The sequence below is a fragment of the Lutjanus erythropterus genome, chromosome 18 (genome assembly GCF_056507025.1).
Source record: "Lutjanus erythropterus isolate fLutEry1 chromosome 18, fLutEry1.hap2, whole genome shotgun sequence".
Classification (NCBI taxonomy): Eukaryota; Metazoa; Chordata; class Actinopteri; order Lutjaniformes; family Lutjanidae; genus Lutjanus; species Lutjanus erythropterus.
Window position 1 is genome coordinate 23,186,220 of NC_139334.1, and position 24,057 is coordinate 23,210,276.

Genomic DNA, 24,057 nt, shown 5'->3' on the forward strand with positions numbered 1-24,057 from the left:
GACAACTGCAATAAAAAACCCACTGACATTTTTTAATATTTTGACAGCTACAGTACCAAACTACTTTTAGTTGGGATGTACACTAGAGTCCACAGTTTCATAAAATTATTATTTTACAGAAACTCAGGTGCTTTTTATTTTGACAATATTTAGGACACTAAATTAATGTGCAGGACTCAGTATTACTGCAGTATAATTGTATTCCTAACAATGTGGGGAAGGGTTTAAAACAGGCTGTATGAGTTAAATCTGATAGGAAATGTAATTTAACAATTTAGATGCTTGAGACATTTAGGTAGTAATGGATAACATACAAAATAAATAATAATCTAACCCAGTAGCAATAATGCATAATTATATGATAGTTACACTGTCAAGGATTACTTGATTACATTTTTGATTACATCTCTAAAATATGTCAGTTTAAAGTTATAACCAATATTCTCTTACAACCTTTCCCAAACTTCAGAATGTCCCAGACGACTTTGAAATCTTCTGCAGCCCAGCTAAACTTTTAATCAAAGCTTTGATCGACACCTTAGATTCGTACCAGTGACGAGATGTAATATACATTCCAATGTTAATGTAGTGGGAAACCAAATATGGTGTAACACCTGTTAAACAGGGTCAGATAAATCAAGAATGACATGTAATTTAAATCCCCTGATTTTGGTTTACTAGTTAAAAATTCAGTGAAATCATAAGTATTCTAGGGTAATTCATAACTTACAAAAACTGAAACTTAATCATGTTTTTATTAATTTTTAAGGACTCCTCAAGGCCCACCCGTACTGTGACTGACTTGATGGAAAAAAAATTAACCCTGTGCAAAAATGCATTTTATTTGCATTGAAAATGTTGTGAGATGTTTAAACAAACAAACAAACAAACAATTACATAAATAAATAAATAAGTAAATGGTTAAATAAATTAAATACGTAAGTTAAATAGAGAAATAAATAAAAATAATATTTGTGGAACTGACATTTTTGTGGCTATATCCATTCCTATTCTACCTTTTTTATTTAGCAGATGTATATTTTCAGTTTTTTATTTTAAAATAAACCAAAATTATTCAGATTAGACCACTGTTTTGCAATCCAATACAAACTACTAATTATAAAAATGAATGTAATTTGTCAGTAATTCATTACACTTCAAAGTAATCCGACCGAGTCCTGTTCATAAGACACTGTTCATTAGCGTATGACAGGCCTCTAAATACTACACACTGCTCCTTTACGCAAATGTTGCACAAAATCTTATAATTGAATTAAAATTAATGAAAAAATAATATAATTTCAGCCGTGGTGACATTTTGCAGGACTGAACTGTACAGTATGATGTCAGAGTCCTGCGGACATGTCCACACTGTCTCTTTAATTTCAGTGCAGTCCAGGGGGCAGGACGTTTTTTTTTTTTTTTTTTTCCTTCTCTTGGACTCGGAGCGTTTGCGCCACAGCAGCAGCAGCAGATTGAATGAAGTGTCCACACGGAGGAGGAGAAGGAGGAGGAGGACACCGTGCTGGCCTGTTCAAGATGCAGAGACGTGCAGCCAGAATGCATCATTATTATTTTAGCTGTTGAGAGGGCGGACGCATTTCTCCACTCGCCGCTTTAAAACAGAAAAAGCTGCGGGCCCTTTGCGAGAGAGAGAGAGAGAGAGAGAGAGAGAGAGAGAGAGAGAGAGAGAGAGAGAGAGAGAGAGAGAGAGAGAGAGGGGGGAGAGAAGAAACAATCTCCGCCTTGATGCTATCTGGACGGCAGCGACTGGCAGCAGCAGCTCCCTGCACGGATGATAAAGAACTTGGGAGAAGGAAATGGTCAAGATGGCAGCTGTGCGCGGAGTGATAAAGCTGATGTGGAGGCATTATTAGGTGCAGTAATTCTCTCTTTCTGTGGCATGCACGTCGCAGGATCGCGGTGCAGTAGCGGGACGCTTGTGAAGGAACGCAGTTTGGATTCCTCTAGCTGACTCTGCCTGTCTTTTAACTCCACAATTTACGCCCCCCCTCAAAAAAAAAAAAAAAATTGCAATGCATGTTGGTCAGGGTGTGGGCTGTGCACGAGAAAAGGCAATGTTTTGTTAATGCTGCGGACGGACAGACGAGGAGCCGTGCAGGAGGACAGAGAGACGGACGAACGGACGGACGGACACGTGCTGGGACTGACTGGGCTGCAGGCTGGACATTTGCATACCGTGCATAGTAAATAAACCGTCCCCGAAGCCTGCACACAACATTGATGGAATGCGACCTGAGTGATTTTGTAACCCTTTGTGCATCCACCGAAATATCGCGATTAACATGGCCGAGGCGCCGCGCAACGAGCCGCCCCTAAACGTGGAGATAGACCCGGATTTCGAGCCTCAGAAGCGGCCACGCTCCTGCACTTGGCCCCTTCCCCGTCCGGAGTCTGGAGCGGGCAAACCCGGGACCAATGACACTGACGTAATCCCCGAGGAAGAGGATGACGAGGGTGGCAGCACGGGGAGCGGAGATGCTCAGAAGCCGAGCATTATTATTAAACCCAGAGAGCCGAGCAGCTCCTCCGTCTCCCAGCCCGTGGAGGTGCAGCGCGGCCCCTACAAGGAGGAGGCCGCCGACGGCTCTCCTTCCTCGGCGCAGACCCCCGCCGCGGCTGCGGGCGGCTCAGCCTCCCAGCAGCTGAGGAAGTCCTCCGCCCGCAGGAACGCCTGGGGCAACTACTCCTATGCAGACCTCATTACCCAAGCCATCGAGAGCTCCCCCGAGAAGAGGCTGACCTTGTCCCAAATCTACGACTGGATGGTGAGGTCTGTGCCGTACTTCAGGGACAAAGGCGACAGCAACAGCTCTGCAGGCTGGAAGGTGAGCAGTGACATGCTGCTGCTGCTGTCATAACAAAGAGCACACTGTGGTTCATGTGAAGACACACAACACACACACAGAGCAGTGCAGGGTGCAGACAACAACATGCGTGTAAAGGATCATTTCAGGTGATATCTTCAGGTTTATTATAAGGATGCCAGAGAAGATAATCGGCAGGGACAGGGTGCAATGATCAGTTGATTAATCAGTTAGTTATCGACCATTAAATTAATCGATCAAGCGTTGTGCCAATTGTGGACACAGCAAGACATTTGAGGAGGTCACCTTGGGATCTGAGACACACCGAGCAACATTTTTCACCATTTTTTTGACATTTTATGTAGAACCTGACCAATACTGGGCTTCAGGGGCCAATACTGAAACTGGGGAGAAAAATAAAATCTGAAAATTATGTCAGGAAACTAAAATAGTAATCCTTCACTGGCATTTTTCATAATTATATTTATTATTTTTTAACAATTATAATCAACAAAAAGGATTACATTCACACACGGTGCTCCCTATAAAACAAACAAAAGCAATCTTCATAGTTTTCATAGAGGTGCATATCAGACAACATAAATGCAGATACCAATAAAGACAGATATAGCCATGATAAGCAAATATCTGGCCAATAATAATGGTCAAGTGATAAATTGGCCAGGCTCTAACTTTATGGACCAAACAACTAATCAATTAAGAGGAGGACGATGCAAACACATATATGATTATAAAGAATTTCAGGTTATATTTTCAAGTTTATTAAAATGCATATTTGAGTGAAAAAATAACTTTTTTTGTCCACCAGCCAAATGTTTCGCAGAGATGCAACGATTAGTTAATCAGTGGTATAGTCGTCAACTATGAAATCAATCACCAACCATTCTGATAATCAATTAATGGTCCAAATATCAGCTTCTGAAATGTGAATATCTTCTGGTTTCTTTACTCCTCTTGAACTGTTTACATGCACTCAAGTATCCTGGTTTGATCTCATTTGGGATTTGATGTTTACATGGAACTTAAGAAAACCTGGTTACTCATATCGAGAGCTGCAACTGTTAATAGAATAATCAATTATTAAAGTAATCGCCAACTATTTTGATAATCGATAAATCATTTGAATTTGATCTGGTTCTAGTTTCTTTAATATGAGTATTTTCTGTTTTCTCTCTGGTTTCTGAGGACGTCATCTTGGGCTTTGATCAACATTTTTCACAGTTTTCTGACATTTTATAGACAAATTAACTAATCGATTAATCAAGAAAATGATCGACAGATTAACTGATAATGAAATTAATCGTTACAGGGGTGACCTGAAAAATAGATTCTAACATGTGGAGCGCACAGATGTGTGACAAGATGAATTAATCGAGCAAATAATACATCAAACAAAACTTAAAATAACTGTTAGTTGCAGTCCTGTTCACATCCCTGTATATGATTCAGTATCCTGTAGAGCCACAACGATTGGTCAGTTAATCCATTAGTTGATTGAAAGAAAATTAGGTCCAAACTATTTAGAAAATCAGTTAATTGTTGCAGCCATTTTTCAAGCTTCTTAAATGTGATGATTTACTGCTTTTCTTTATCATTTATGACAGAAAAAATGATGAGATTTGGACTTCTGATTGGACAAAAGAATCAATTTGAAGACGTCACTTTGGGCTCTGGGAAATAGTGATGAGCGTTTTTCATAATTTTACAGAGTAATTGATTAATCAATTAATCATAAATGATTAATTGTTAGCTGCAGCCCGAGTATCCAGGTTTCTGATCACGTGTGAGACGTTTTATCTGGATCCGTTCTCAGCGTCTCAGTTCTGCACCAACAAAGAAGTTTCAGAAATGGGACAAACTGTTTGTGTAGCACGTCCAAGTTTCTCAAAACCCGGTTTAAGTCTTATCTGAGTTTCTTAAATCAGGATGTGATGTTTACATTCACAAAAAAACATACTCAGGATACTCCAAAACATGGGCCGTCAGAAACAGCTGATCAACATTTTTCACCATTTGCTAACATGGACCAGACAACTAATTGATTATTGAAGAAACAGATTAAAGATGAATTGATAATGAAAATACTCGTTAATACCAGCCACTCAATAGATTACCATAGTTTTTTAACTGGTGAATGAAGTAGAACTGCAACAATTACTTGATTGATCAATTAGTTGTCAACTATCACATTAAATGCCAGTTATTTTGATAATAGATTAATCATTTTGAGTTATTTTTTAAAGAAAAATATCTGAATTCTCTGATTTAATCTTCTCAAAAGTGAATATTTTCAGTTTTTTCTAATTCTCTATGACAGTAAACTGAATATCTTTGGGTTGTGGACAAAATTAGACATCTGAGTCAACATTTTTCACAGAATTTCTTACATTTTATGGACCAAACAACTAATCAATTATCGAGAAAATGATCATCAGATTAATCGCTAATGAAAGTAATTGTTAGTTATAGTCCTAATGGCTAGATTTTACCATCCACTCAATCGATACCATTGTTTTTTTGTTTTTTTTCTGGTGGTGAGTAAAGCAGATCTACCATCCACTTGTAGAGAAATGGGGAATGCGTGGCTGCCTGACAAGCACATGTTGAGGAATAATATATGATTTGACAAGTTGCTGTCAAAATATATGAGTAAGCCCACAGTTCTAATAGTGTGTGCATCAAATTACACACACTATTGGTTCTGCGTCTAAAAACAATCACTCTAATCCAGTGGAAACAAGGTAGTGGCTATGAAAGTCGAGACTCAAAACAGGCGATGCAAAGTTAATTTCACTTTCAGACAAACTGCTCACACTGCAGCAGCAGCAGAGGGGCTTCGTTCTTACAAGCTTCAGCGGGGCCCTGCTTCTGTTTGATTTTAAGGATTAGTTCGGCCTGGAAAACCAATTCATCTGTCATGGAATCAAGTCTGATGAAAGCTTTGAGCTTTGCGGGATTTAGATGGTGGGGGGAATAGAAAAAAAAAAAAAAAACCTCTGGAAATAGGTTTGTAATCCTGCACAACTGTGGGATGTGGGGATGCTGGCTGATGATTCCAGGGAGTAAAACGGTCAAAAAGATCACCGTGGTGTGATGTGCTGATGGGAGCCGGAGTGTAAAATATGAGCAGTGTCTGTGTTGAGAAACAAATTGATGCTAATAACTGATTAATCTGCGCAGAATCAGCTGGTTAGTTAATACTTCAGATTAGTGGCGGTCGGATTTCATTCATGTTTGGATGCATTCAGGGGCTGCGGACAGATACGCTGTGAAGGTGCAGAGGAAAGGGTTAATGTTGGGGTTTTCAGAAGTGCTGACGGCAGCATTTCCTCGAAGATGCTCTCTAGCTGTGTGACATTCAGCAATCAGCTTTAAGGGACGAGGGGACTGTGTGCAAAAATGTCCGTAAATCCAGACCTGTCACGCTTCTCAACGCCATCTTCCAACCAGGATAACACAAGATTCAATGACAAATCATTCCTGAGAACTGGGACAAATCATGTTCCACCAAAAAACTTAAATATTAATTCCCATACTCTAATTAGGGCTGTACAGTATGGTAAAAAAAGTTATATTACGATTATTTTGACTGAAATTGCAAAATGTGATGTGATCAGTGGGAATCATCGTTTTTGCATCACAATTTTCATTTTTACTGAACAAAAAAAAAAAAAACTATTAAAATCATGATGATGTGGTATTTGTTGAGTCTGTACCAAACAAACATGCTTTCTTTTATCTGGAGAACAAGATTTTTAGGTCAAAGTGTCTTTGCAGCACAACAGTACTTCAGTATAATGCTGCTGTCTCACAAATTTTTCCTTTTTAAAAACAAAAAACAAAAAACACGGTTTGGTTTTGGTTCTGCGATCTGGATACTGCAATTGGCCATATTGCAATTTCAATAATATTACAATTAATTGTACAGCTCTACATGAATATATGTAATTTATGAAATGATTTGGTTTGCTTTAATTTTTTTGATTTCTAAACTTGCTCTGTGCCAGAAAACTCTCTTGTACCAGACAAGAATTCTCAACTTCAAACAACTTGAAAGCCTTCACAATCAAAACTAACAATATTTACTGATAACATAGAGGTAAAAATGTGCTATTATAATATTTTTTATATATTGTATATATTTTAAAGTAAGTTTTTTTAATGAAAATATTGGCACTTTTAAGTTCTGTCCCAGATTTCTGTCCACTCCATCAGATTTTTACAAAAACACGATTTAATCAGGCATAAAAAGGTTTAGCTATGTCCTCAGGACCCCTGTCTCACTTCCTGGTTTAAAAAGAGCTTGAATACTGCAAAATAGGGTTGTAACAATCCGTCAGTCTATTGATATATATCGATTCAGTGTTCACTGATCCAATACTATCACTACAAAGTGACAAATATTGATCTATATCATCATCTTTAAGATCTGCCTTTAATTCGCATGGCATTTCTGAGTCACAAATGTCTGGAAGAGAGAGAGAGAGTTTGATCTTTTAAAATATAATTTCCCAGCATAACTCAGTCAGATTCTTACAAAACCATGAATTAATCAGGCATAACTATAAATATACCCTGAGGACCCTTGTTTTACTCTGTAGTTTAAAAAGGCGTTGCTGCTAAGCTTTGCCGCCAGTTTTCTCCAGTGGCCACTTATGGTATTGCAGCGAAAATTCCCCACCGGCCCAAAAAGCATTTCCCCCGCAGGCCACCGTTATAAAAGAGACGTCTATAAAACTATTGAAAGGAGACCTCCAACTGCAGACAAGGTCAGTTCTGACTCTTCCTATTATGAATTTTTGAGTCATGGAGGTTTTATATTTGTAAAGCTTATTCACCAGGCAAACAACTCTCATTGGACTGAATGGGTGCCCTCTTTGCATTCACTGTCTAGTTCATTATATCTATGAATACTGTTCAAGCGCTGGTAAACTTTCTATTTTTTTGACAGTTCATTAAATATTATTGCTGCCAGATGTGTCTCAACCATAACATGTCAACTCCGTAGTCCTTCCAAATCAAAGCCGAATAAGAATTATGGTTTAAATATGTGGATATGTAATATATTTCCCCAGAATAATTGGAGAGTGAAAATCAAAACCCCTTCAAACTACGGCTTTGCTCCAAGTCTCAAGAACGAGCGCACTCAGACATGAGGTTAAATGTTCAGATTTTCCTCTCTGTTGTGGATCCAAACACAACATTCAGCTCCTGCATGAGATGACCAGGCAGCGGCTCGACCCCGCTGTGTGCCACACTGTCTTTTTTCATGTGGCTCGGGCACAAGAATCAATCAGCTGACTATAAATTATGTAGGTCAATGTGTAGCAGTGTGAGAGAAGCTCAGTGTTTCTCTTTGGATCTGGCTCTGGCTAAACTGGCATTGCTCCAGTCCCCGCTCAGAACGAGGCTTTGCTCAAAGGGTGCTGCTGCAGAGCTGCTATGACTGCGTGGGGGAGGGGCAGGCAGGAGCTGCTGCTCTTTGTGATTTATCTTTTAGACGCTCTATGTATGGCTCCTACTGTATCTACCTGTGCAGCGCTGAGACGATTTAACACGTCTCTGACGCTTTAAAGATACAATAATGTCCACTAGATGTTTCTTGTAAGACACAGGCCTGATAGTTTCAGCTGCTGCACGTCAAACAGACCCAGAATATAACAGGAATGTTGTGTTTTTACACGTATAGTCAAGGATTACTGTTTATCTTTTACCAGAGGTTCTCTTTTTTTCAGCCAAGGATCTCTGACATGATAGACAATATTCCAGGATGTATGTGGCTTGGAATAGTTTTTATAGTTACAGTATTAGACAGATGTTGGACATGTATTAAAAATATTTCCACGGTTTTCACACACAGAATATCCATAAAACAATCCAGCTGACATCAAAATATCAAAGACAAATCAAGCGAAAAAGAGTGCATTTCAGGACACACGCATATCAAGAGAAAGTGTTTCACACTTGCTGCACACGCAGGCTAAATAAAATGCAGTTTGGCAGCTTCATCGCCTGATTGGTTAGACACCACAGACCTGTAAGACCTGCCAGCAGCTCGTCCAGATCCATAAAGCCATATTCGACAGGCTCCTCGTCTTCGTATTTCCTTACGTTTGTTTTGTTTTTCATTTTCTTCATTTTTTTTGCCATACCTGGTTGTTTTAAACATCTGTCTCATCTTCATAACTACCAATCTCTGACTGTTGTTTCCACGGTAATGGGTGATAGGTGCTTGACAGGCAGGAGAGAAGAATCTAAAAATGGAAGTGTTAAATTCATTTCATATTAAAATGCTGTTTACTAAGGTAAAACAGAATGTAAGATTCTTTAGTATGTATGTAACACTGGACACATAAATATCCCACAATGCAATGCAGTAGGGATGACTTAGAGATGTTCTGATACTATTGTCTGCTTCCTGATACCTATTCCGATAACCTAAACTTTGCATATTTTTTGTACACCGGTATGTAAACAATTTGTAGGAGATGCTGCTGAGAAGTAGCAGGGTCCTGTTTTTGGGATTAATAAGTTATGTGATACTGGATCGGTACACTCGCTGATACCGATACCAGCAATTTAGGCAATATCGGAGAACGATACCGATACTACTGCACCTCTAGTGACGACAGACAAACGAGGACAGCGATTAAGGCAGCTCTGGTGTAACGTTATTAACACTTCAATTTAAATGTAAGTAAGCTAGATGCAATATATTTTTTGAATTGGTTCATTATTGGCAAAGGTTACTATGGTTGCGCACCTCAACCCGGCAAAGTAGGCTCTCAGGAAGTGATGTCATACACACTGAACAGTGTGTCCAAAATTAGGGCTGAACAATTAATCAAAAAAAATCAATGTTCTGCGTATTTTCAAATCCCCAGATGTGCAATATTTATTAAAGGTGAAATGTTTGTCGCAATACCATTTTATATTAAATATTGTGGTGCTGCAGAGGTGTCCTGGCCAACACATCATTCATGTAGTACAGATCCCTGAATAAAGAAGACACACCATAATCATTTTAATATGTTTTTTTTTTTAATGAAAATGAGAATAATGATGTAAAAATAGTCCTTTCTTCTAATATTGCAAATCATATCACAATTGCAATATCAGTTAAAATAACTAATTAGAATTAATTTTCTTCAAAATCGTTCAATATGTTCAGATAGTACACATTTTAGGTATGTAGTGCATAGTATGTAAAACAACAGTCTGTTGTAAGAAAAAAAATCGAAATATTTCCTTTCTTATGTATCATATAACAATTTAATTGACACAATAAAAGCATCATCTGTGTAGTATAAGTTATTCACATTCAACAGCTCATTAAAAAATCTGCCTTTGTGCAGCTTAACGTATAAAATCTCTCACCAAAGAGGAGTCATTTGAATTCTTTGGACATTTTTTAAGGTGGTATATTAGTTTGTATTGTTTTGCCCACCTGCTGTAATATAATACCATCTAATACAGCAGCTCTACAGTTTACAGCCTCATAAACGACCACAGAGATGAATCAAAACCTCTCTGACAGGCTCAACCAGAACTCAAGTATCACAAAGGTTTATTTATTTATTGCAGGGCTGTTGTATTGGATTTCATGGACAGGACTGAACAGGACAGGTGTTGCTTTTATTGTGTCTACTCACTGTAGGTCACGTGATAATTAATCTGAATGCTTCGCCAGTGTTTTATTTTTTAAAGATGGTGTGTAAATCTAAGCGTTCGCAGACTAAAAATCTTCAGGCCCAGTTATTGTGCCTGGCAGTCCTTGAGGAAAAACATCTATAAACATGCTCTTTTTGTATTTTGGTTAGTTAGAACTTGTCACAACTCAAAAAACAGGGATGCATCAATCAGCACGAAACCTGTAAACATCTGTATTTTGTCCAGTCACAGGTGCTGGCACAGACAAATTGAAGGGAAGCAAACACATAGTTGAATTGTGGCTCCCACTGTGTGTTTTATTAACACCTGCACTGCTCTCCTCGCCATCTTGGCACTGTTCATCGAACAATCAGAGATTTATCTTCTTTTAATTATCAGCCCAGCTAATGGAAGCTGAAGGGGGAATGTGGAGGGTTTGGTTAAAGCCACACTGAAGCAATATCAGTCAAAGATCCAGATAAATGTTAAGTCTGGTGATATTCTATTTTTTTTTTTCATATTGTCAAATGATCTCGTGAAGAAAGCAAAACAAACAGTGAGTCAGTCCAACTAACCAGTACTGTCTGTGTGGACAAAGGCTGATACCTCTTACTCCTCTGTGCCATAGAGCTCCATTGTTGTCCAAAAGCAATTAAACACCCATCAATGAGTCACACTGTTGCTCTGGGTCACATGTTACTTAAAGGTCCAGTGTGTAAGGGGCATCTCTTGGCAAAATACGGCAGAAATATTCATAAGTATGTTGTCATTAGTGTTTAATCGCTTGAAAATACAATAATTGTTTTGTTGTTGTTACCTTAGAATTAGCTATTTATATCTACAAAGGTGGCCATGTTGCTCCGCCATGTTTGGAAGGGGAGGGTGAGGCAGCTGATACATGCCACTATGTTTTACACACTGGTCTTTTGAGTAAAACATAGGCACTGAAGTTTATTTTAGATTCATCCCAAAACACCATCTTGACTGCTGTAAATTCTCATTAGCACATATAGAGTGCTGTAGAAATCGATCTGAAAACGTGGAAATGAATTCTCTCGTCTCGAAGTCGGTGTTTTTTTTTTTTTAATGGATTTTTGGTTAGATGCCCTAAATAATGTCTTTTCATGTAACTCAACAAAGCATGTTTCAGTAGGGGTCAGGCTGATGCCACTTTTTTCAAGATTAAGTTAGGGCTGCAGCTAACGATTATTTTCATTGTTGATTAGTCTGACAATAATATTTGTTTGGTCGATAAAATGTCTTAAAATTGTGAAAAACATTGATCACTGTTTCCCAAAGCCCAAGATGACGTCATCAAATGTCTTTTTTTGTGCACAATCAAAAGAGAAAAGAAATAAGAAACTGGAATCCAAGAGTTCGGACTTTTTTCCTTAAAAAAATACTACTAAATGCTATAAAAGTACTTTAAAATGCCATTACAGTTAACAATAACTTTAAAAATCATGTTTTATTTTCATCAGATGTTTCTCACTTTCTAAATGTGACAAATTGTTGTTTCTGTTTCCTGCTGCAATCTTTAGCAAACTCCTTGAAATCTGTGTCATGTTGGTTCTTTAGATGTTTTATCAAATCACCTGCATTGAAGAAGCTAATTTTTGCAAAGTGGTGTCAGGTGTGGGGGTATTGTAGTAGTTTTATGAGTACAAGTACACAAGCACAGTATCAGCCGGATACCTGATATTGATGTTAGTATCTGTGCGTCCTTAGTGTTCATTAGGAACAAACAGATCTGGGGGCTGAGTATCACAGTGTAGTGAAGTATTGAGAGCTGGACTGTCGCACTGCTGGTTTTGATCTATTCATGGGATTTGTTGACAGGAAGAAAAATAGAGAAACACCAGCCTTATTCTTTTAAGTCAGTACCTCATTTGGATGATTAGCAAGAGCCATCAACCTTTCCAGATAACGTATGGTGGGTGGAAATAAAAAAAGAAAAGAGCAACGAGGTGAACTTTTTATTTCCGAGAGCCACATGTGCTTTGTTGCTGTGAGTGATGAAAGTGTTTGCTGGTTGGCCTAATCCCTTAATTGGCTTGAAGCGAGGGCTTTGCTGGAAGTTTGATGTCAGCGGGTCACCCCATTGACTCACTGCATTCACAGGAAAATCTGTGGCTGACGCGTATTTGTGATCTCAGTCATCACAAAGCCAGAGAGCGACTTCCTTCACAGCTGCCTTTATGAGATCCATATTGTGAAGGCCACGGGCAGCGTTGAGCTTGTTTAGCGTTTGATTAGTTTAATCTTCTGAGAGGTGGATTTAAATAGGACCTCGGTTTACTCAAGTTAATTCAAGCTTTAGAGAATTATGCTGGACCCTCTCCCAGTGAAGTCGGCCTCTGGGCTGCAGAGATCACTGCAGAGTTTTCTCCTTCTGTTACTGCAGTGTGACTTAGTGTGGGCTGGTCGCTCAGGCTCCAGCTGTTTAATTTTGTACATGGTTGGGAACATCTCCAGGGAAATCCTGTAGACCTTTTCCGAGCAGCCAGAAATAGGTCACAGTGTGAGGTGCAAAGAAGTGTCTCTTAGAAGACACTGCAGTCTCAGTATTGTTCACTGTACTTGATTGTAATAGTTAGTTTAGTATCAAAAAGCATGCAAACTAGTTAAAAGTCTTAATTTTCTACCTCTTGCCCAGCAGTTACCAACCTTTTGGCTTGCGACCTTTCAAAATAAAGTAGTGTCTTCTTCTTTTGCCACATGAATTTTATTGTTTTTACTACAAAACTGGCCTAGGCTAAATAATACAGCAGTGTACAAAAATATAAGCACATAAACGCAAGGTTGACATTGTACTCACCAAGTAATCTGTTGAATTCTGGGAACCAAAGCAGTACAAGCAAAATTAAGTCCGTCGTGGAAAGAAACATTCAGTCAGGCAGGTTTTTTTAAACAAGTTAGCCAAACTTATTTGGCAGTGGAAACAAATGTGAATGGTAAAATTATTACTCAATCTGTCAAAACACCTGTTCTGCAACTTTTAAACGTATTGCACAATCTTCCTCAGCAGATGCTCAGATATCAAGTTGTCTGTCGTAAAGAGGTACTGCATCCTAGTTTTGCACGGTATACCGAAATTTTTGTATTTTTTTGATACTTCTTTATTAAAAGCAGTCCAGTATTAGAATTTCTCAAAGTTCTGTACTTGTTCTGGGTCAGTGTGGGTGTGTTCGCACTGAAAGTGAAGCAGTTTTCGTTAATTGTGTATGAACTTATAATAATATATTTTAGATTTCACTGTAAATGTATTTTGTCACTCTTGGCATCATTTCACTCTTGGCAACAGCATGTTGTATGTCCAGGGTCTGTTTCTGATTCAGTACTGAATCAGTTTCAGTTATCGTTTTGGTGTATGTCTTATATCATAAACTGGGTATTAATATCCAAGTCCAAATGTTGGTATCGTGACAACACTACTACACATTAAAACATGTTTTTTGAGCTGCACTCATTTTCAAATACATGCTGATCGAGACTCATCATTCACAGAGTTTATGGTATTTTTTTTTGCAAACCCTATACTTAGTATTTTTACACTTTGGCACAGTGGTTTTGTCTTGTGCTTTTGACAGACTAGTTGTTCATCTTGGGTGAAAAGTTAAGATCGAAAGTTAATTGAACCGTTCATTCCGACTTCTAAAGTTCTAAGGTCAATGGAAATGAACAGGAAATCAAATTCATTCAGATTTAAAAATGGAAATGTGAACATCCACAGCACAACACCATGACAGCTGGCCAAACTCCATCTGCTGAGGAAGATTACAGTATGTGGTTCGATGGAAAACTCCAGCACAGATACTAAATGGACCTTGTGGTTTGAATGTTTTGACAAACTGTTTCCAAGGTCATGAAATGAACTTTCAATCTCAATTTACCCAAACTGACATCTAGCAGTTTACAGACAAATGTTTCCAGTTCGACTTTGACCTATTGTGCTTGCCTCAGTTGTGCATAAATACATTTTTCCTGTGTAATGAGGCTTTTGTAGCCAACATTTTTTACTTTATCTTTTACCTCCAAATGGAACAGGTTAGATAATGTGGCTGACCTGCTGACTTGTTTACTAACCTCGGATCGTTTTGCTGCCACCTTCGACTTATATTGTAGTGATGTTGCTGTGATCTCAGCAATATTATCGTAATTCTAAGAATTATGGCCAAAACTACAAAATGAGACCCTAGTTAAACTTGGTCCTTGATGCTTTAACTGTCTCCTGTGGGTATACAGTATACTACCATTCACATTTTGGTTATGTACTTTTGAATTAAAGCTCGAGTTGGCAGTTTATTTTGGTGTAATTTGCCAAAAGTTCTATAATAACTTTGAAGCATAATGTAATTCAACTGGTCTGAGACACACCTAAACTAGACTCTTCTCCTGTGATGGAAGACTTTGGCCAATAAAAGGTTGGAAAGGTTGTTGAGTCTCATCCTCAAAACATCAGTATTTCTTAGGCTGGGAATGGGACCCAGCAGTCAGCTGTCTCCGAGCCACCGATCCAGTGCGACCTAGAATGAGACTGAACTGTCTCTTTCCAGAGTTGCTACTGCACTTTTAATCTTTCACACATGCATTTTAATTATATCAGAATCAGCCCTTTAAGCCAAGTATGTTTACTTGCTAGCTCTACAGGCAGGACATCCATTAAACGTGTATTTAATTGTTTTCTTTTGTTTTTATTGCAGAATTCCATCCGACACAATCTGTCTCTCCACAGTCGTTTTGTGAAGGTCCAAAATGAAGGAACAGGGAAAAGCTCCTGGTGGATGGTCAACCCAGAGGGTGGGAAAGGAGGCAAAGCTCCGAGAAGACGGGCTGTATCGATGGATAACAGCAAGTACATCAAAGGAGCCCGAGGACGCGCCACCAAGAAGAAAGCCTCGCTGCAGGCAGCTCAAGACGGCAGCTCAGAGAGCTCCTCCAGCCTCTCCAAATGGACAGGAAGTCCCACCTCCCGCAGCAGCGACGAGCTGGATGCCTGGACAGACTTCCGCTCCCGGACCAATTCTAACGCCAGCACACTCAGCGGTCGTCTGTCCCCGATCCTGGCCAACCTGGAGCTGGACGAGGTTCCCGACGACGACTCGCCACTTTCCCCTATGCTGTACTCAAGCCCCAGCAGCATGTCTCCGTCCACGGGGCCCACAGGGCTCTCTGACCTGGCAGGTACCATGAACCTCAACGACGGGCTCTCTGACAACCTGATGGACGACCTTTTAGACAATATCAGCCTGACAGCATCCCAGCAGCCTCCTCCTGGAGAGGAAGACAATGGAGCCAACGGTCAGGGGTCGTCAGTGTTTACCTTCAGCTGCTCAGGAAGCAGTCTGGGTAGCCCCTCTGGCAGCTACGGGCCAAACCCTCTTTTCAGCCCTCCGTCCATCACGAGCCTGCGCCAGTCGCCCATGCAGACCATCCAGGAGAACAAGCAGACCACCTTCTCCTGCATCTCGCACTTCAGCGACCACCAGACGCTGCAGGATCTGCTCAGCCTGGACTCCCACAGCCACAGTAATGTCATGCTCACCCAGTCTGACCCACTGATGTCACAGGCCAGCACCGCCATCGCCCTGCAGAACTCCCGCCGAAACGCCATGCTGCTCCGCAAAGACCACATGCTGGTGAACCACACCAGCACAGGTCAGGCCCAAAGCTCTTCAGTGCCTGGTTGGCAAGCTGGCTTGTCAACCTCTGACAACGACGCCGGCCACAACGACGCCAAGCAGCCGCACCTGAAGTCTCCCAGCAAGAACGCCTCTATGCAGCTCGGCACTGGTCTGTCCGGCCAGGACCGCTTTCCCGCCGATCTGGACCTCGACGTGTTCAACGGCAGTCTTGAGTGTGACATGGACTCCATCATCCGCAATGAACTGATGGACGCAGATTGCCTGGACCTCAGCTTCGACTCTCGCCTCACCTCCGCCCAGAACGCCAACAGGAATTCAGGGAGCTTCTCCAGCTCGAAACAGACCTCCCCTCACAGCTGGGTGCCAAGCTGAGAAGCTCTGTCAGAGCTCAGCATCCACCATATTCACACGGTGGCCAGAGTCCTCAAGCCCAGATGTTATACAGCTGTGTTCCAAATCATGTGAACATAGAGAATCATTACTATTTCATCGCTTCCTGATTGATCAGCAACTGAAAAAATAATAGATAGTGAAAATCTGGAGGGACATAAAATATTTTGTAAAGCAAGGAAGAGAAGCTTATCCTAGCCAACCAGTAGCCAATAGTCAGCAAGTACACATTTATGATATAAATTTAATTATTTAAATATATATTTTTGGGGTACGAAGCAAGCTGCCTGTTAGATGTTAACAGTATAAAGAACACTGATTCTGAAAGTGTTGGAACAACAGAGTACAACCTTGTTCAAAACATGGGAATAAGTAACTTCCAGCTCCAAAAAAACAAACACAAAAGAATGATGTACACTTATAAATTCACTCGCAACGTTCGGAGGCACTCCTCACCCGCTTAATGTCCCCTGTCCCCACCTGAGCCCACCGTGTCTTCTTCATCCCCGGAGTCGGAGTCCTGGTCAGAGCTGCTGTAATGTTAAATCACCTTGGTGCTGTATTCCCGGTCCTCAAAACCGGCCTACGTTAGTCTCAGAGGCTGTGTCCCAGACTAATAGGGCCGCTAACTGAGCTAACTTGCTAATGGCAGCTACAGCACAGTAAGCAGCAGCGTGCCAGTGACTACAAGACTCTTCTCACCATCTGATTGTTTAGTTGATTGTTAGCAGGGTAGCCCTAGTTTCAGTTTTCAAGTTGCATAAATGTTGAAAATTTGTCAAATTGTGATAATTTCACTGCTTTCTGATAGATCCGCAGCTCAAAAAACAATTGGTAGTGAAAATCTGGAGGGACTTTGGGCTATATTTCATGACGTATTTATTAATTAGCTACTGTGAGACAACAGCTAACATTAGCAGTCAACTACTTCCCAGCTAACGTACCATATGATAGTGTTACACAAAGCTGCTTGGGCGCAGAACCAAAAACATTAAGTTGCCCCTTCTGCCCCCAATAAATTATTTAATTGGGAATTAACTGCATACATCACTTTCGTCCAGTGAAAATGAGTACAGCAGTGCTGGTCCAGTCCATATGTGTAGTGTACGCCTGTGGAAAACACTTCATCACAGGTTGTTAATGATTATTTCTATTTTTTTTTATGTGGCCAATTGTGCCTGTAGAAGTGAATCAGAAAAGTCTTAGTGATGGTGTAGCTAAAGTTTATACTGTGAAAAAATCTGTCCCTACCATAAAACACCTGCTTTTACAGCAGAGTTTGGTTCAACAGTTTGTCCACTTGGAGCAAGTGTTTTTTTAACGTGAATAATTCACTTAAATTTAGCGACCTACCTTTTAATAATGAACCTTGAAAACAGTATGAAGTAAAGTAAGAAGTGCAGCTAAAACACATTTATTTAACACTAATCCTGTAAGTGAAACACACTAGATGTAATCAAGCTTGCAGTGTAGGCTAACGCTAATGCTGATTGTCTTGCCGTCTCATCTCTCAATCTCAGAAATTTTCTTTTTTTGGTGAAGTCAGCAATGTTATGTGTCATTAAGCTCACCACAGCACATATTTATGTGTAGTGTTCATGCAGATTACATCCAACACAAAAGCGCTATAAGTATGAGAAGGAAATAAGCTGACATGCCACTAGTCCTTTTTTAGCTGCTTAGCTTTCATACTAAGCAGACAGTAAAGTGTCTTTTACTTCCCTGCTTAAATAAATGTCAATTTCACTATCCATTGTCGGTACAGTTGCTGATCAATCAGGAAGCAGTGAAATGATAACGATTTGGCAGGCGTGCTGTTAGTACAACATTTGAGCTTCAATTTGAGTGTGATGTCAGAGCAAAATGGCCGCCGTGTGAATATGGTGAATGGGTTAAAAAAAAAAAGAAGTGGGGAAAATGTAAATTGGGGTTCATTGTCCTGCATTGTGCAAGTAGAGGGAAGAAAGTATGTAAAAGTGTATTCATGTAGTCCTTTTTTCCATTATTTTAAACGTGAGGCATTAAGTTTGGTACTGTATTCTAAGTGTCTGAGACACACAATGGTGTCAGAGGAGGAAAAAAAACATCTTTAAAAAGATCAATGCCTGGGCGGTGTGAACAACAGTATTGACTGAAATGGAAGTTACAGGACATTTTGTTAAAAAAAAAAAAAAAACTATATGAAAAGCATCAACTCGTGTTAGTCTCAGGGAATCACTCATACGGTATCACAAAGTGATACGTGAAAACTGAAGATGAATTATGTTTTCACCCTGCTTTTTCTCCTCTTTCACACCCTTTCATACCTAAAAAAAAAAAAAAAACAACATTTTTGCCAAACCAGCTGTCAGCCTGTTGTGAGTGACAGCCTGTTTACAGAAAACGCTGCAGAGAATGTTACATTATTACGTTCCAGTGGAGGATACTTGACAAGCTTTGTTTTGTTTTTGTTTTTTTTTTATTTTTAAAGAGACGTAGCCTAAATGGACTAAAAGTGTTAATGAAAAGCTTTGTTTTTTTCCTCATTGATGCACAGAGTCACGCACCAAATATCAATCTGTAGAGGTTAATATGTTATCAAGATGTGAACTGATCTACATTGTGTGGTTTTTTGTATGTAATGTTTTATTTTTTATTTAGCGAATTTTACCCTGTGATTTTAGTGACATTACTGTGAATTCTGTTCCTTCTGAAGAAGAGGTGCATTACTGAAGTCTTGATAATATGGTGTTTCTGCTGCAGATCCCTTCTCACCATCTTCCCCCTCCTCCTCCTCCTCCTCCTCCTCCTCTTCTTCCTCTCCTACTTACTGCAATATTGGAAGTACTGCTCAGTATACAGAGTTTAGGACAGATTTAAGGACAGTGTTTAGCTCTAGTCGACACCATTTACATTAGCCAATACTATTTGGATTAAAATAACCACCGTTAGAGACTCCACAGCACTTGACTACAATATTTTGGTGTTTGTTAATTTGAAGGAGTTCTTGGTGCTATAAATAAGAAGATAGCAGGGAGTGGCTGCAGATGGAGCAGCATTAGTAGCCTCCCCGTTGTTATCAGCACTATAGCAGGTGCTGGCAAAAATCGTTTCCAACCCTGTGAGAGGAGGTCATGTAGTATCTTAGAGCCATTTTTTTTTTTTTTGCCATTTGAGAAAGAAACACCCACAGTATTTTAAATATTGCCAAAATATTTCTGCATTTAAATAAGTGGAAATAAGAGGATATACAGTGTATAAATATTAGGAAACAGTGCTATAAGGGCAAAAAAATTAAAAATAAAACATCAGCACAGTTTTTGTAGGAACAGCAGGATTAACTTTTTTTTTTTTTTTTGGTTTACATTTTTATCAGCTGGAAACTGTCAAATTTTGTCTTGTTAAATTGAAATTTTATTTATTTTATTTTCCACATGTACATATTGTATGATTTTCCATGTGGTCAAGCTGTGTAAAAGCACTTTTGTTTTAATGGTCTGTTCAGCTTTTTGACCACCTTAATCGGGGTATTGATCAGGACTGACAGCGAACTGCAAATGGTGCCTGAAATAGTGTCCTACATTATAGTCATTGAGATTGAATCTTTCTGACATTAAAGGGACAGTTCACCCCAAAATCAAAAAAACATATTTTTCTTCTTACCTGTATCGCTATTTATTCGTCTGGATTGTTTTGGTGTGAGCTGCTGAGTTTTTGAGACATTGGCTGTAGAGATGTCTGCCCTCTCTTGAATATATATTTTCTTTAGAAAGTAGTTCCTACATGAAACTGCTCACATCGAGGTCTGTGACTTATCTTGAGTAACCAGGTCAGGATTCCTGGAAAGAGATATTGCTGCTGAGTTTTTGAATTTTTTTTTTTTTTTTTTTTTTTTGAGTGCTTTTAGCACCACAAGCCGAGTGCCATCCAGTTCCATTTTATTACATGGCTTTGTTAAATACTCAATTCTGACCGGTCAGTTACAGCATTTTAAGGTCTGTTATGGATCGTTGCTATGAATGCAGTTCTGACCATAAACTCTGGAGGAGCAATAAAATCATTGTCAAATCCATAAAAAAATTTAAATCAGTATTCTGTCAATTATTTATTTATTTTTTTATGTAAGTAACCATGTTATGTAAGGGATAATGTGCAGTGAGCGGGTCATTATTGCGAAGTAAACCACGGCAGATATATACAGATATAATGCACTTTAGAATGCTGTAATTGACCAATCAGAATTGATTATTTAACAAAGCCATATAATAAAAGTGGACTCATGTACAGTGAACAGCCTGTTATTGTAAAGTACACCCCTTTAGCGTGATTAAAGATCCCTCCATTTTGTGTTTATTTCACAATAAGAATCTGCTCCCTTAGAGAAGGCAGACATCTCTGTGGACAATACATAAGGTTCAGCAACTCAAACCAAAACAACCTAGATGGATAAAGTGTTAGATATATAAGGAAAAATGTGTATTTTTGATTTTGGGGAGAACTATTCCTTTAATTGAATCCCATTTGCTTATTTTTCAATTTTACCAAACTAAATTCTGCACAACTGTGCTTCCAAATATCTTTTTTGTAGCTTCACGAGAATGACTTCATCTTAAAAAATACAAGACACTGACTTGAAGCTTCCTTTTTTTTTTCCACATTAATTTTTGAGTAACACTCACTGCCAATATTCAAACACCATTTCTTCCTATTGCTCCTACAAAAAAATAAAAATAAAAGAGAGACATCAAGTTGACATTGCCAGTTGTAATTCCAATTCCTATCTTGGTTGTATCAGAGATGGTGCATGTAAATAAAGCTTAAAGAACCACTGAAAATCTGGAGTGTTTTTGATATTTCCTTTTTTTTTTTATTTCTGTCTCTAGTGGAATTGCACAGCTGCAGACTTGACTCTGCAGTCACCGCGGAGGTGATTTCCTATTGGATAATCACATCATGAGCTAAGAACCAATCACACACTGTATCCAAGAAGAATGGACCTGCTGAGGGTCAGTTCAGGTTCTTGGATGCATGATTGCTGACTGAGGTATGTGCTGCTGAACAATCGGTGCACTGTGCATTATGTCATATGTACATACTGTTACTGTATATTACATGTTACAGTTAAAGTGGTGAGTATCTAAAAAGCACAACAGCACTGACATCATCTCATTCTAACAAAGGGAGGACTGCAGCAGTGTAACGTTAGAGCCCTCTACAGATCAAATGCAGTCACTGTCAGAGTCCACATAAGGACAGGAAATGGTAGAGGAAGCGGCACTGCATGGATGTTTGTTTCCATGGAAACGCCACAACAAGTCAGCATGTGGAGGCAGAGATTTGGCAGGACTTAAGGAGGTTTATTTATTTATTTATTTTTAACTCAGTGTTTGGATTTCCCACTTTCTAAACGTGTTGATCCTGAGCACAGAGCAGGTCTGCCATGTGTGACGTGTACAGAGTTTCCTCCTCTGTTAAAGTGGAGCAGATGGAGGCAGAGCTGTCACACCAACTCTCAGCACTCAGGGCGGAAATTGAAGAGAATGGATTCCCCCAAAGAGCGGTGCACTCCAGATGTTACAGGTGTGGAAGCTCAGCTGATAGATAGTGATTATTTTATGTCATGTTTCAAATAACAGCTGTAAATTACTCAAAGTGTGTGTTTAACAGTCTAGACTGACAGGTAGGTGGAACTTAAAACCTCCCCCATTCAAATATATTTTAACTTATATATAATAATATAATATAAAATATAAAGCTGTACTGTAGATAATGATGAGTGTGCAGAGTTTGATACTAGAGACATCAGACACATTATTCTAAGCAGATTATTTTTATATGTCTGAAAAAGTGTGGAGGGGTTGTTTAAACTGTCTATATTGTCAAGTACAAGATAATTACAAACAAATGAAGAGTATTTTTCAAAATGTTTTAGGCAAGCTGTTATTCACTGTCAACTATTTTTTAGCTTAGCTAGAGGTTTTAAACTAAACTCTAAACTAAAAACTAAATGTAAAAAAAAAGGTTAACTGAAACACATATTGTGTACTTACAAAACAAAACAAAACAAAAAGTGTTTGTCAAGTTGGTCAGCTTTGTCACTGGTGCATATGTTTACTGAGGCTGGGATGTGTACATGTAAGTCAAGTGTTGACTGTAATGTTATGAACTTATTAAGTTTGCCCCTGACAAATACCCCTTTATTATTTAAAAAGTACAAAACCTAATACTGAATCTAATAAAAACTAAATTAGGGATACTAATTAAGGTTCTGTTCTGCTGTTCTGTGTGTGGGTTCACTGGAAAGGCTCTGCTACACTAAATGGAACTGGACCTTAATTAGTATCATTGATAACACCTGTGTTTACCCTACCATTTCATATCAGTATGGCTGTCGTGAAAAAGGTGAGCAAATGTTATCATGCTAATACACTAAACTAAGATGTTAACATGGTAAATAGTGTATGCCTGTTAAACATCAGCATATTAGCATGCCGTCATTAGTATTTGGCTAGCTTAACACACTGCTGTGTCAAACTGTTAGCGTTGTTGTACGCTCTAAAGTCTTGTTTAACAAGAAAAATTAATTCTTAAAGCGAGACTATGCAACGTTTTATGAACAAGTCCACGTGTAGCACACTACAGTACATAATGTAGAGTAAAAACACGGTAGTATAAGCAGAGTAAAAGCAACAACCTGATCCAGTGATCGCACATATACCGGTAGCTAATATTACGTTAGCTAACATTAGCTACCACAAGCTAACGGGCAGAGCTCTGTGTGTTGAACTAAAGGTGCTCAAACTTTATTTGTATTAAGAATTTATTATTTCGTCTTTCGGTAGTTCTTTAGTTTCAGTTTAAATGCTGTTCGGCCAATAACTTGTGGTTGTTGTTGTTGTTGTTATTAATTTCTACTTTTGTCTCAGTTCTTTTCCACCTCCAAAAGATATTTCCTCCTATCGTGTGGAGAGAGAACACACTCTGAGGAGAGGCCTTCAGGTGAGACTGAAAATTCATATATATACACACACACACACACAGATATATATATATATATATATATATATATATATATATATATATATATATATATATAAAATACATAATGTTACTTAAGGATCTTCTTGAACTGGGGCTGAACGATTTTTAAAAAAACATCTAATTGCGATTATTTGAACCTGCAAAATTAAGGGTAATGATAATTTTTACATTATTTTTATTTTGCTTGAAAAACCTATTAAAAATGACTATGATGTGATTTTTTTTTTCCAGGGATCTTTGCCAAATTAAGATGTTTTCTAAAGTCTGTAGACCCTAATATGTAGGACAGGACATCTCTGTCTCATGACATTCATTAATTTAAATGTTTTTTGATGCATTTTTCCTTTAACAAATATTGCCCCTCCTGTGATTTGAAAAAAATTGCAGAGAGCCGTATTGCTTTTTTGATAAAATTTGGATTAATTGTGCAGCCCTATCCTGAACTTGATTTTGCCTTGGACTAACATTTTAACATTTCCTGGGTTCCTCTCTCCTCCTGGTTG

The 24,057-nt window shown here is 38.9% G+C and overlaps 1 protein-coding gene across 5 annotated transcripts in view; it reads left to right on the forward strand.

The window, feature by feature from the left end:
• The first annotated feature begins 1,709 nt into the window (after positions 1 to 1,709).
• LOC146311067 (forkhead box protein O3-like) overlaps positions 1,710 to 24,057 on the forward strand; it is a 51,135-nt gene continuing 28,787 nt past the window's right edge. For 3 of the 5 annotated variants that reach the window (XM_084742635.1, XM_084742637.1, XM_084742636.1), the window contains exons 1-2: positions 20,898 to 22,093; positions 23,440 to 23,512. In XM_084742635.1, coding sequence (XP_084598761.1) covers positions 21,954 to 22,093; positions 23,440 to 23,512 — 213 coding nt within the window. In that variant the 5' untranslated portion in view covers positions 20,898 to 21,953. Of the gene's footprint in view, positions 2,850 to 15,202; positions 16,874 to 20,897; positions 22,094 to 23,439; positions 23,513 to 24,057 lie in introns of those variants that run through there. The other 2 variants (XM_084742638.1, XM_084742639.1) reach the window with 2 other exon arrangements.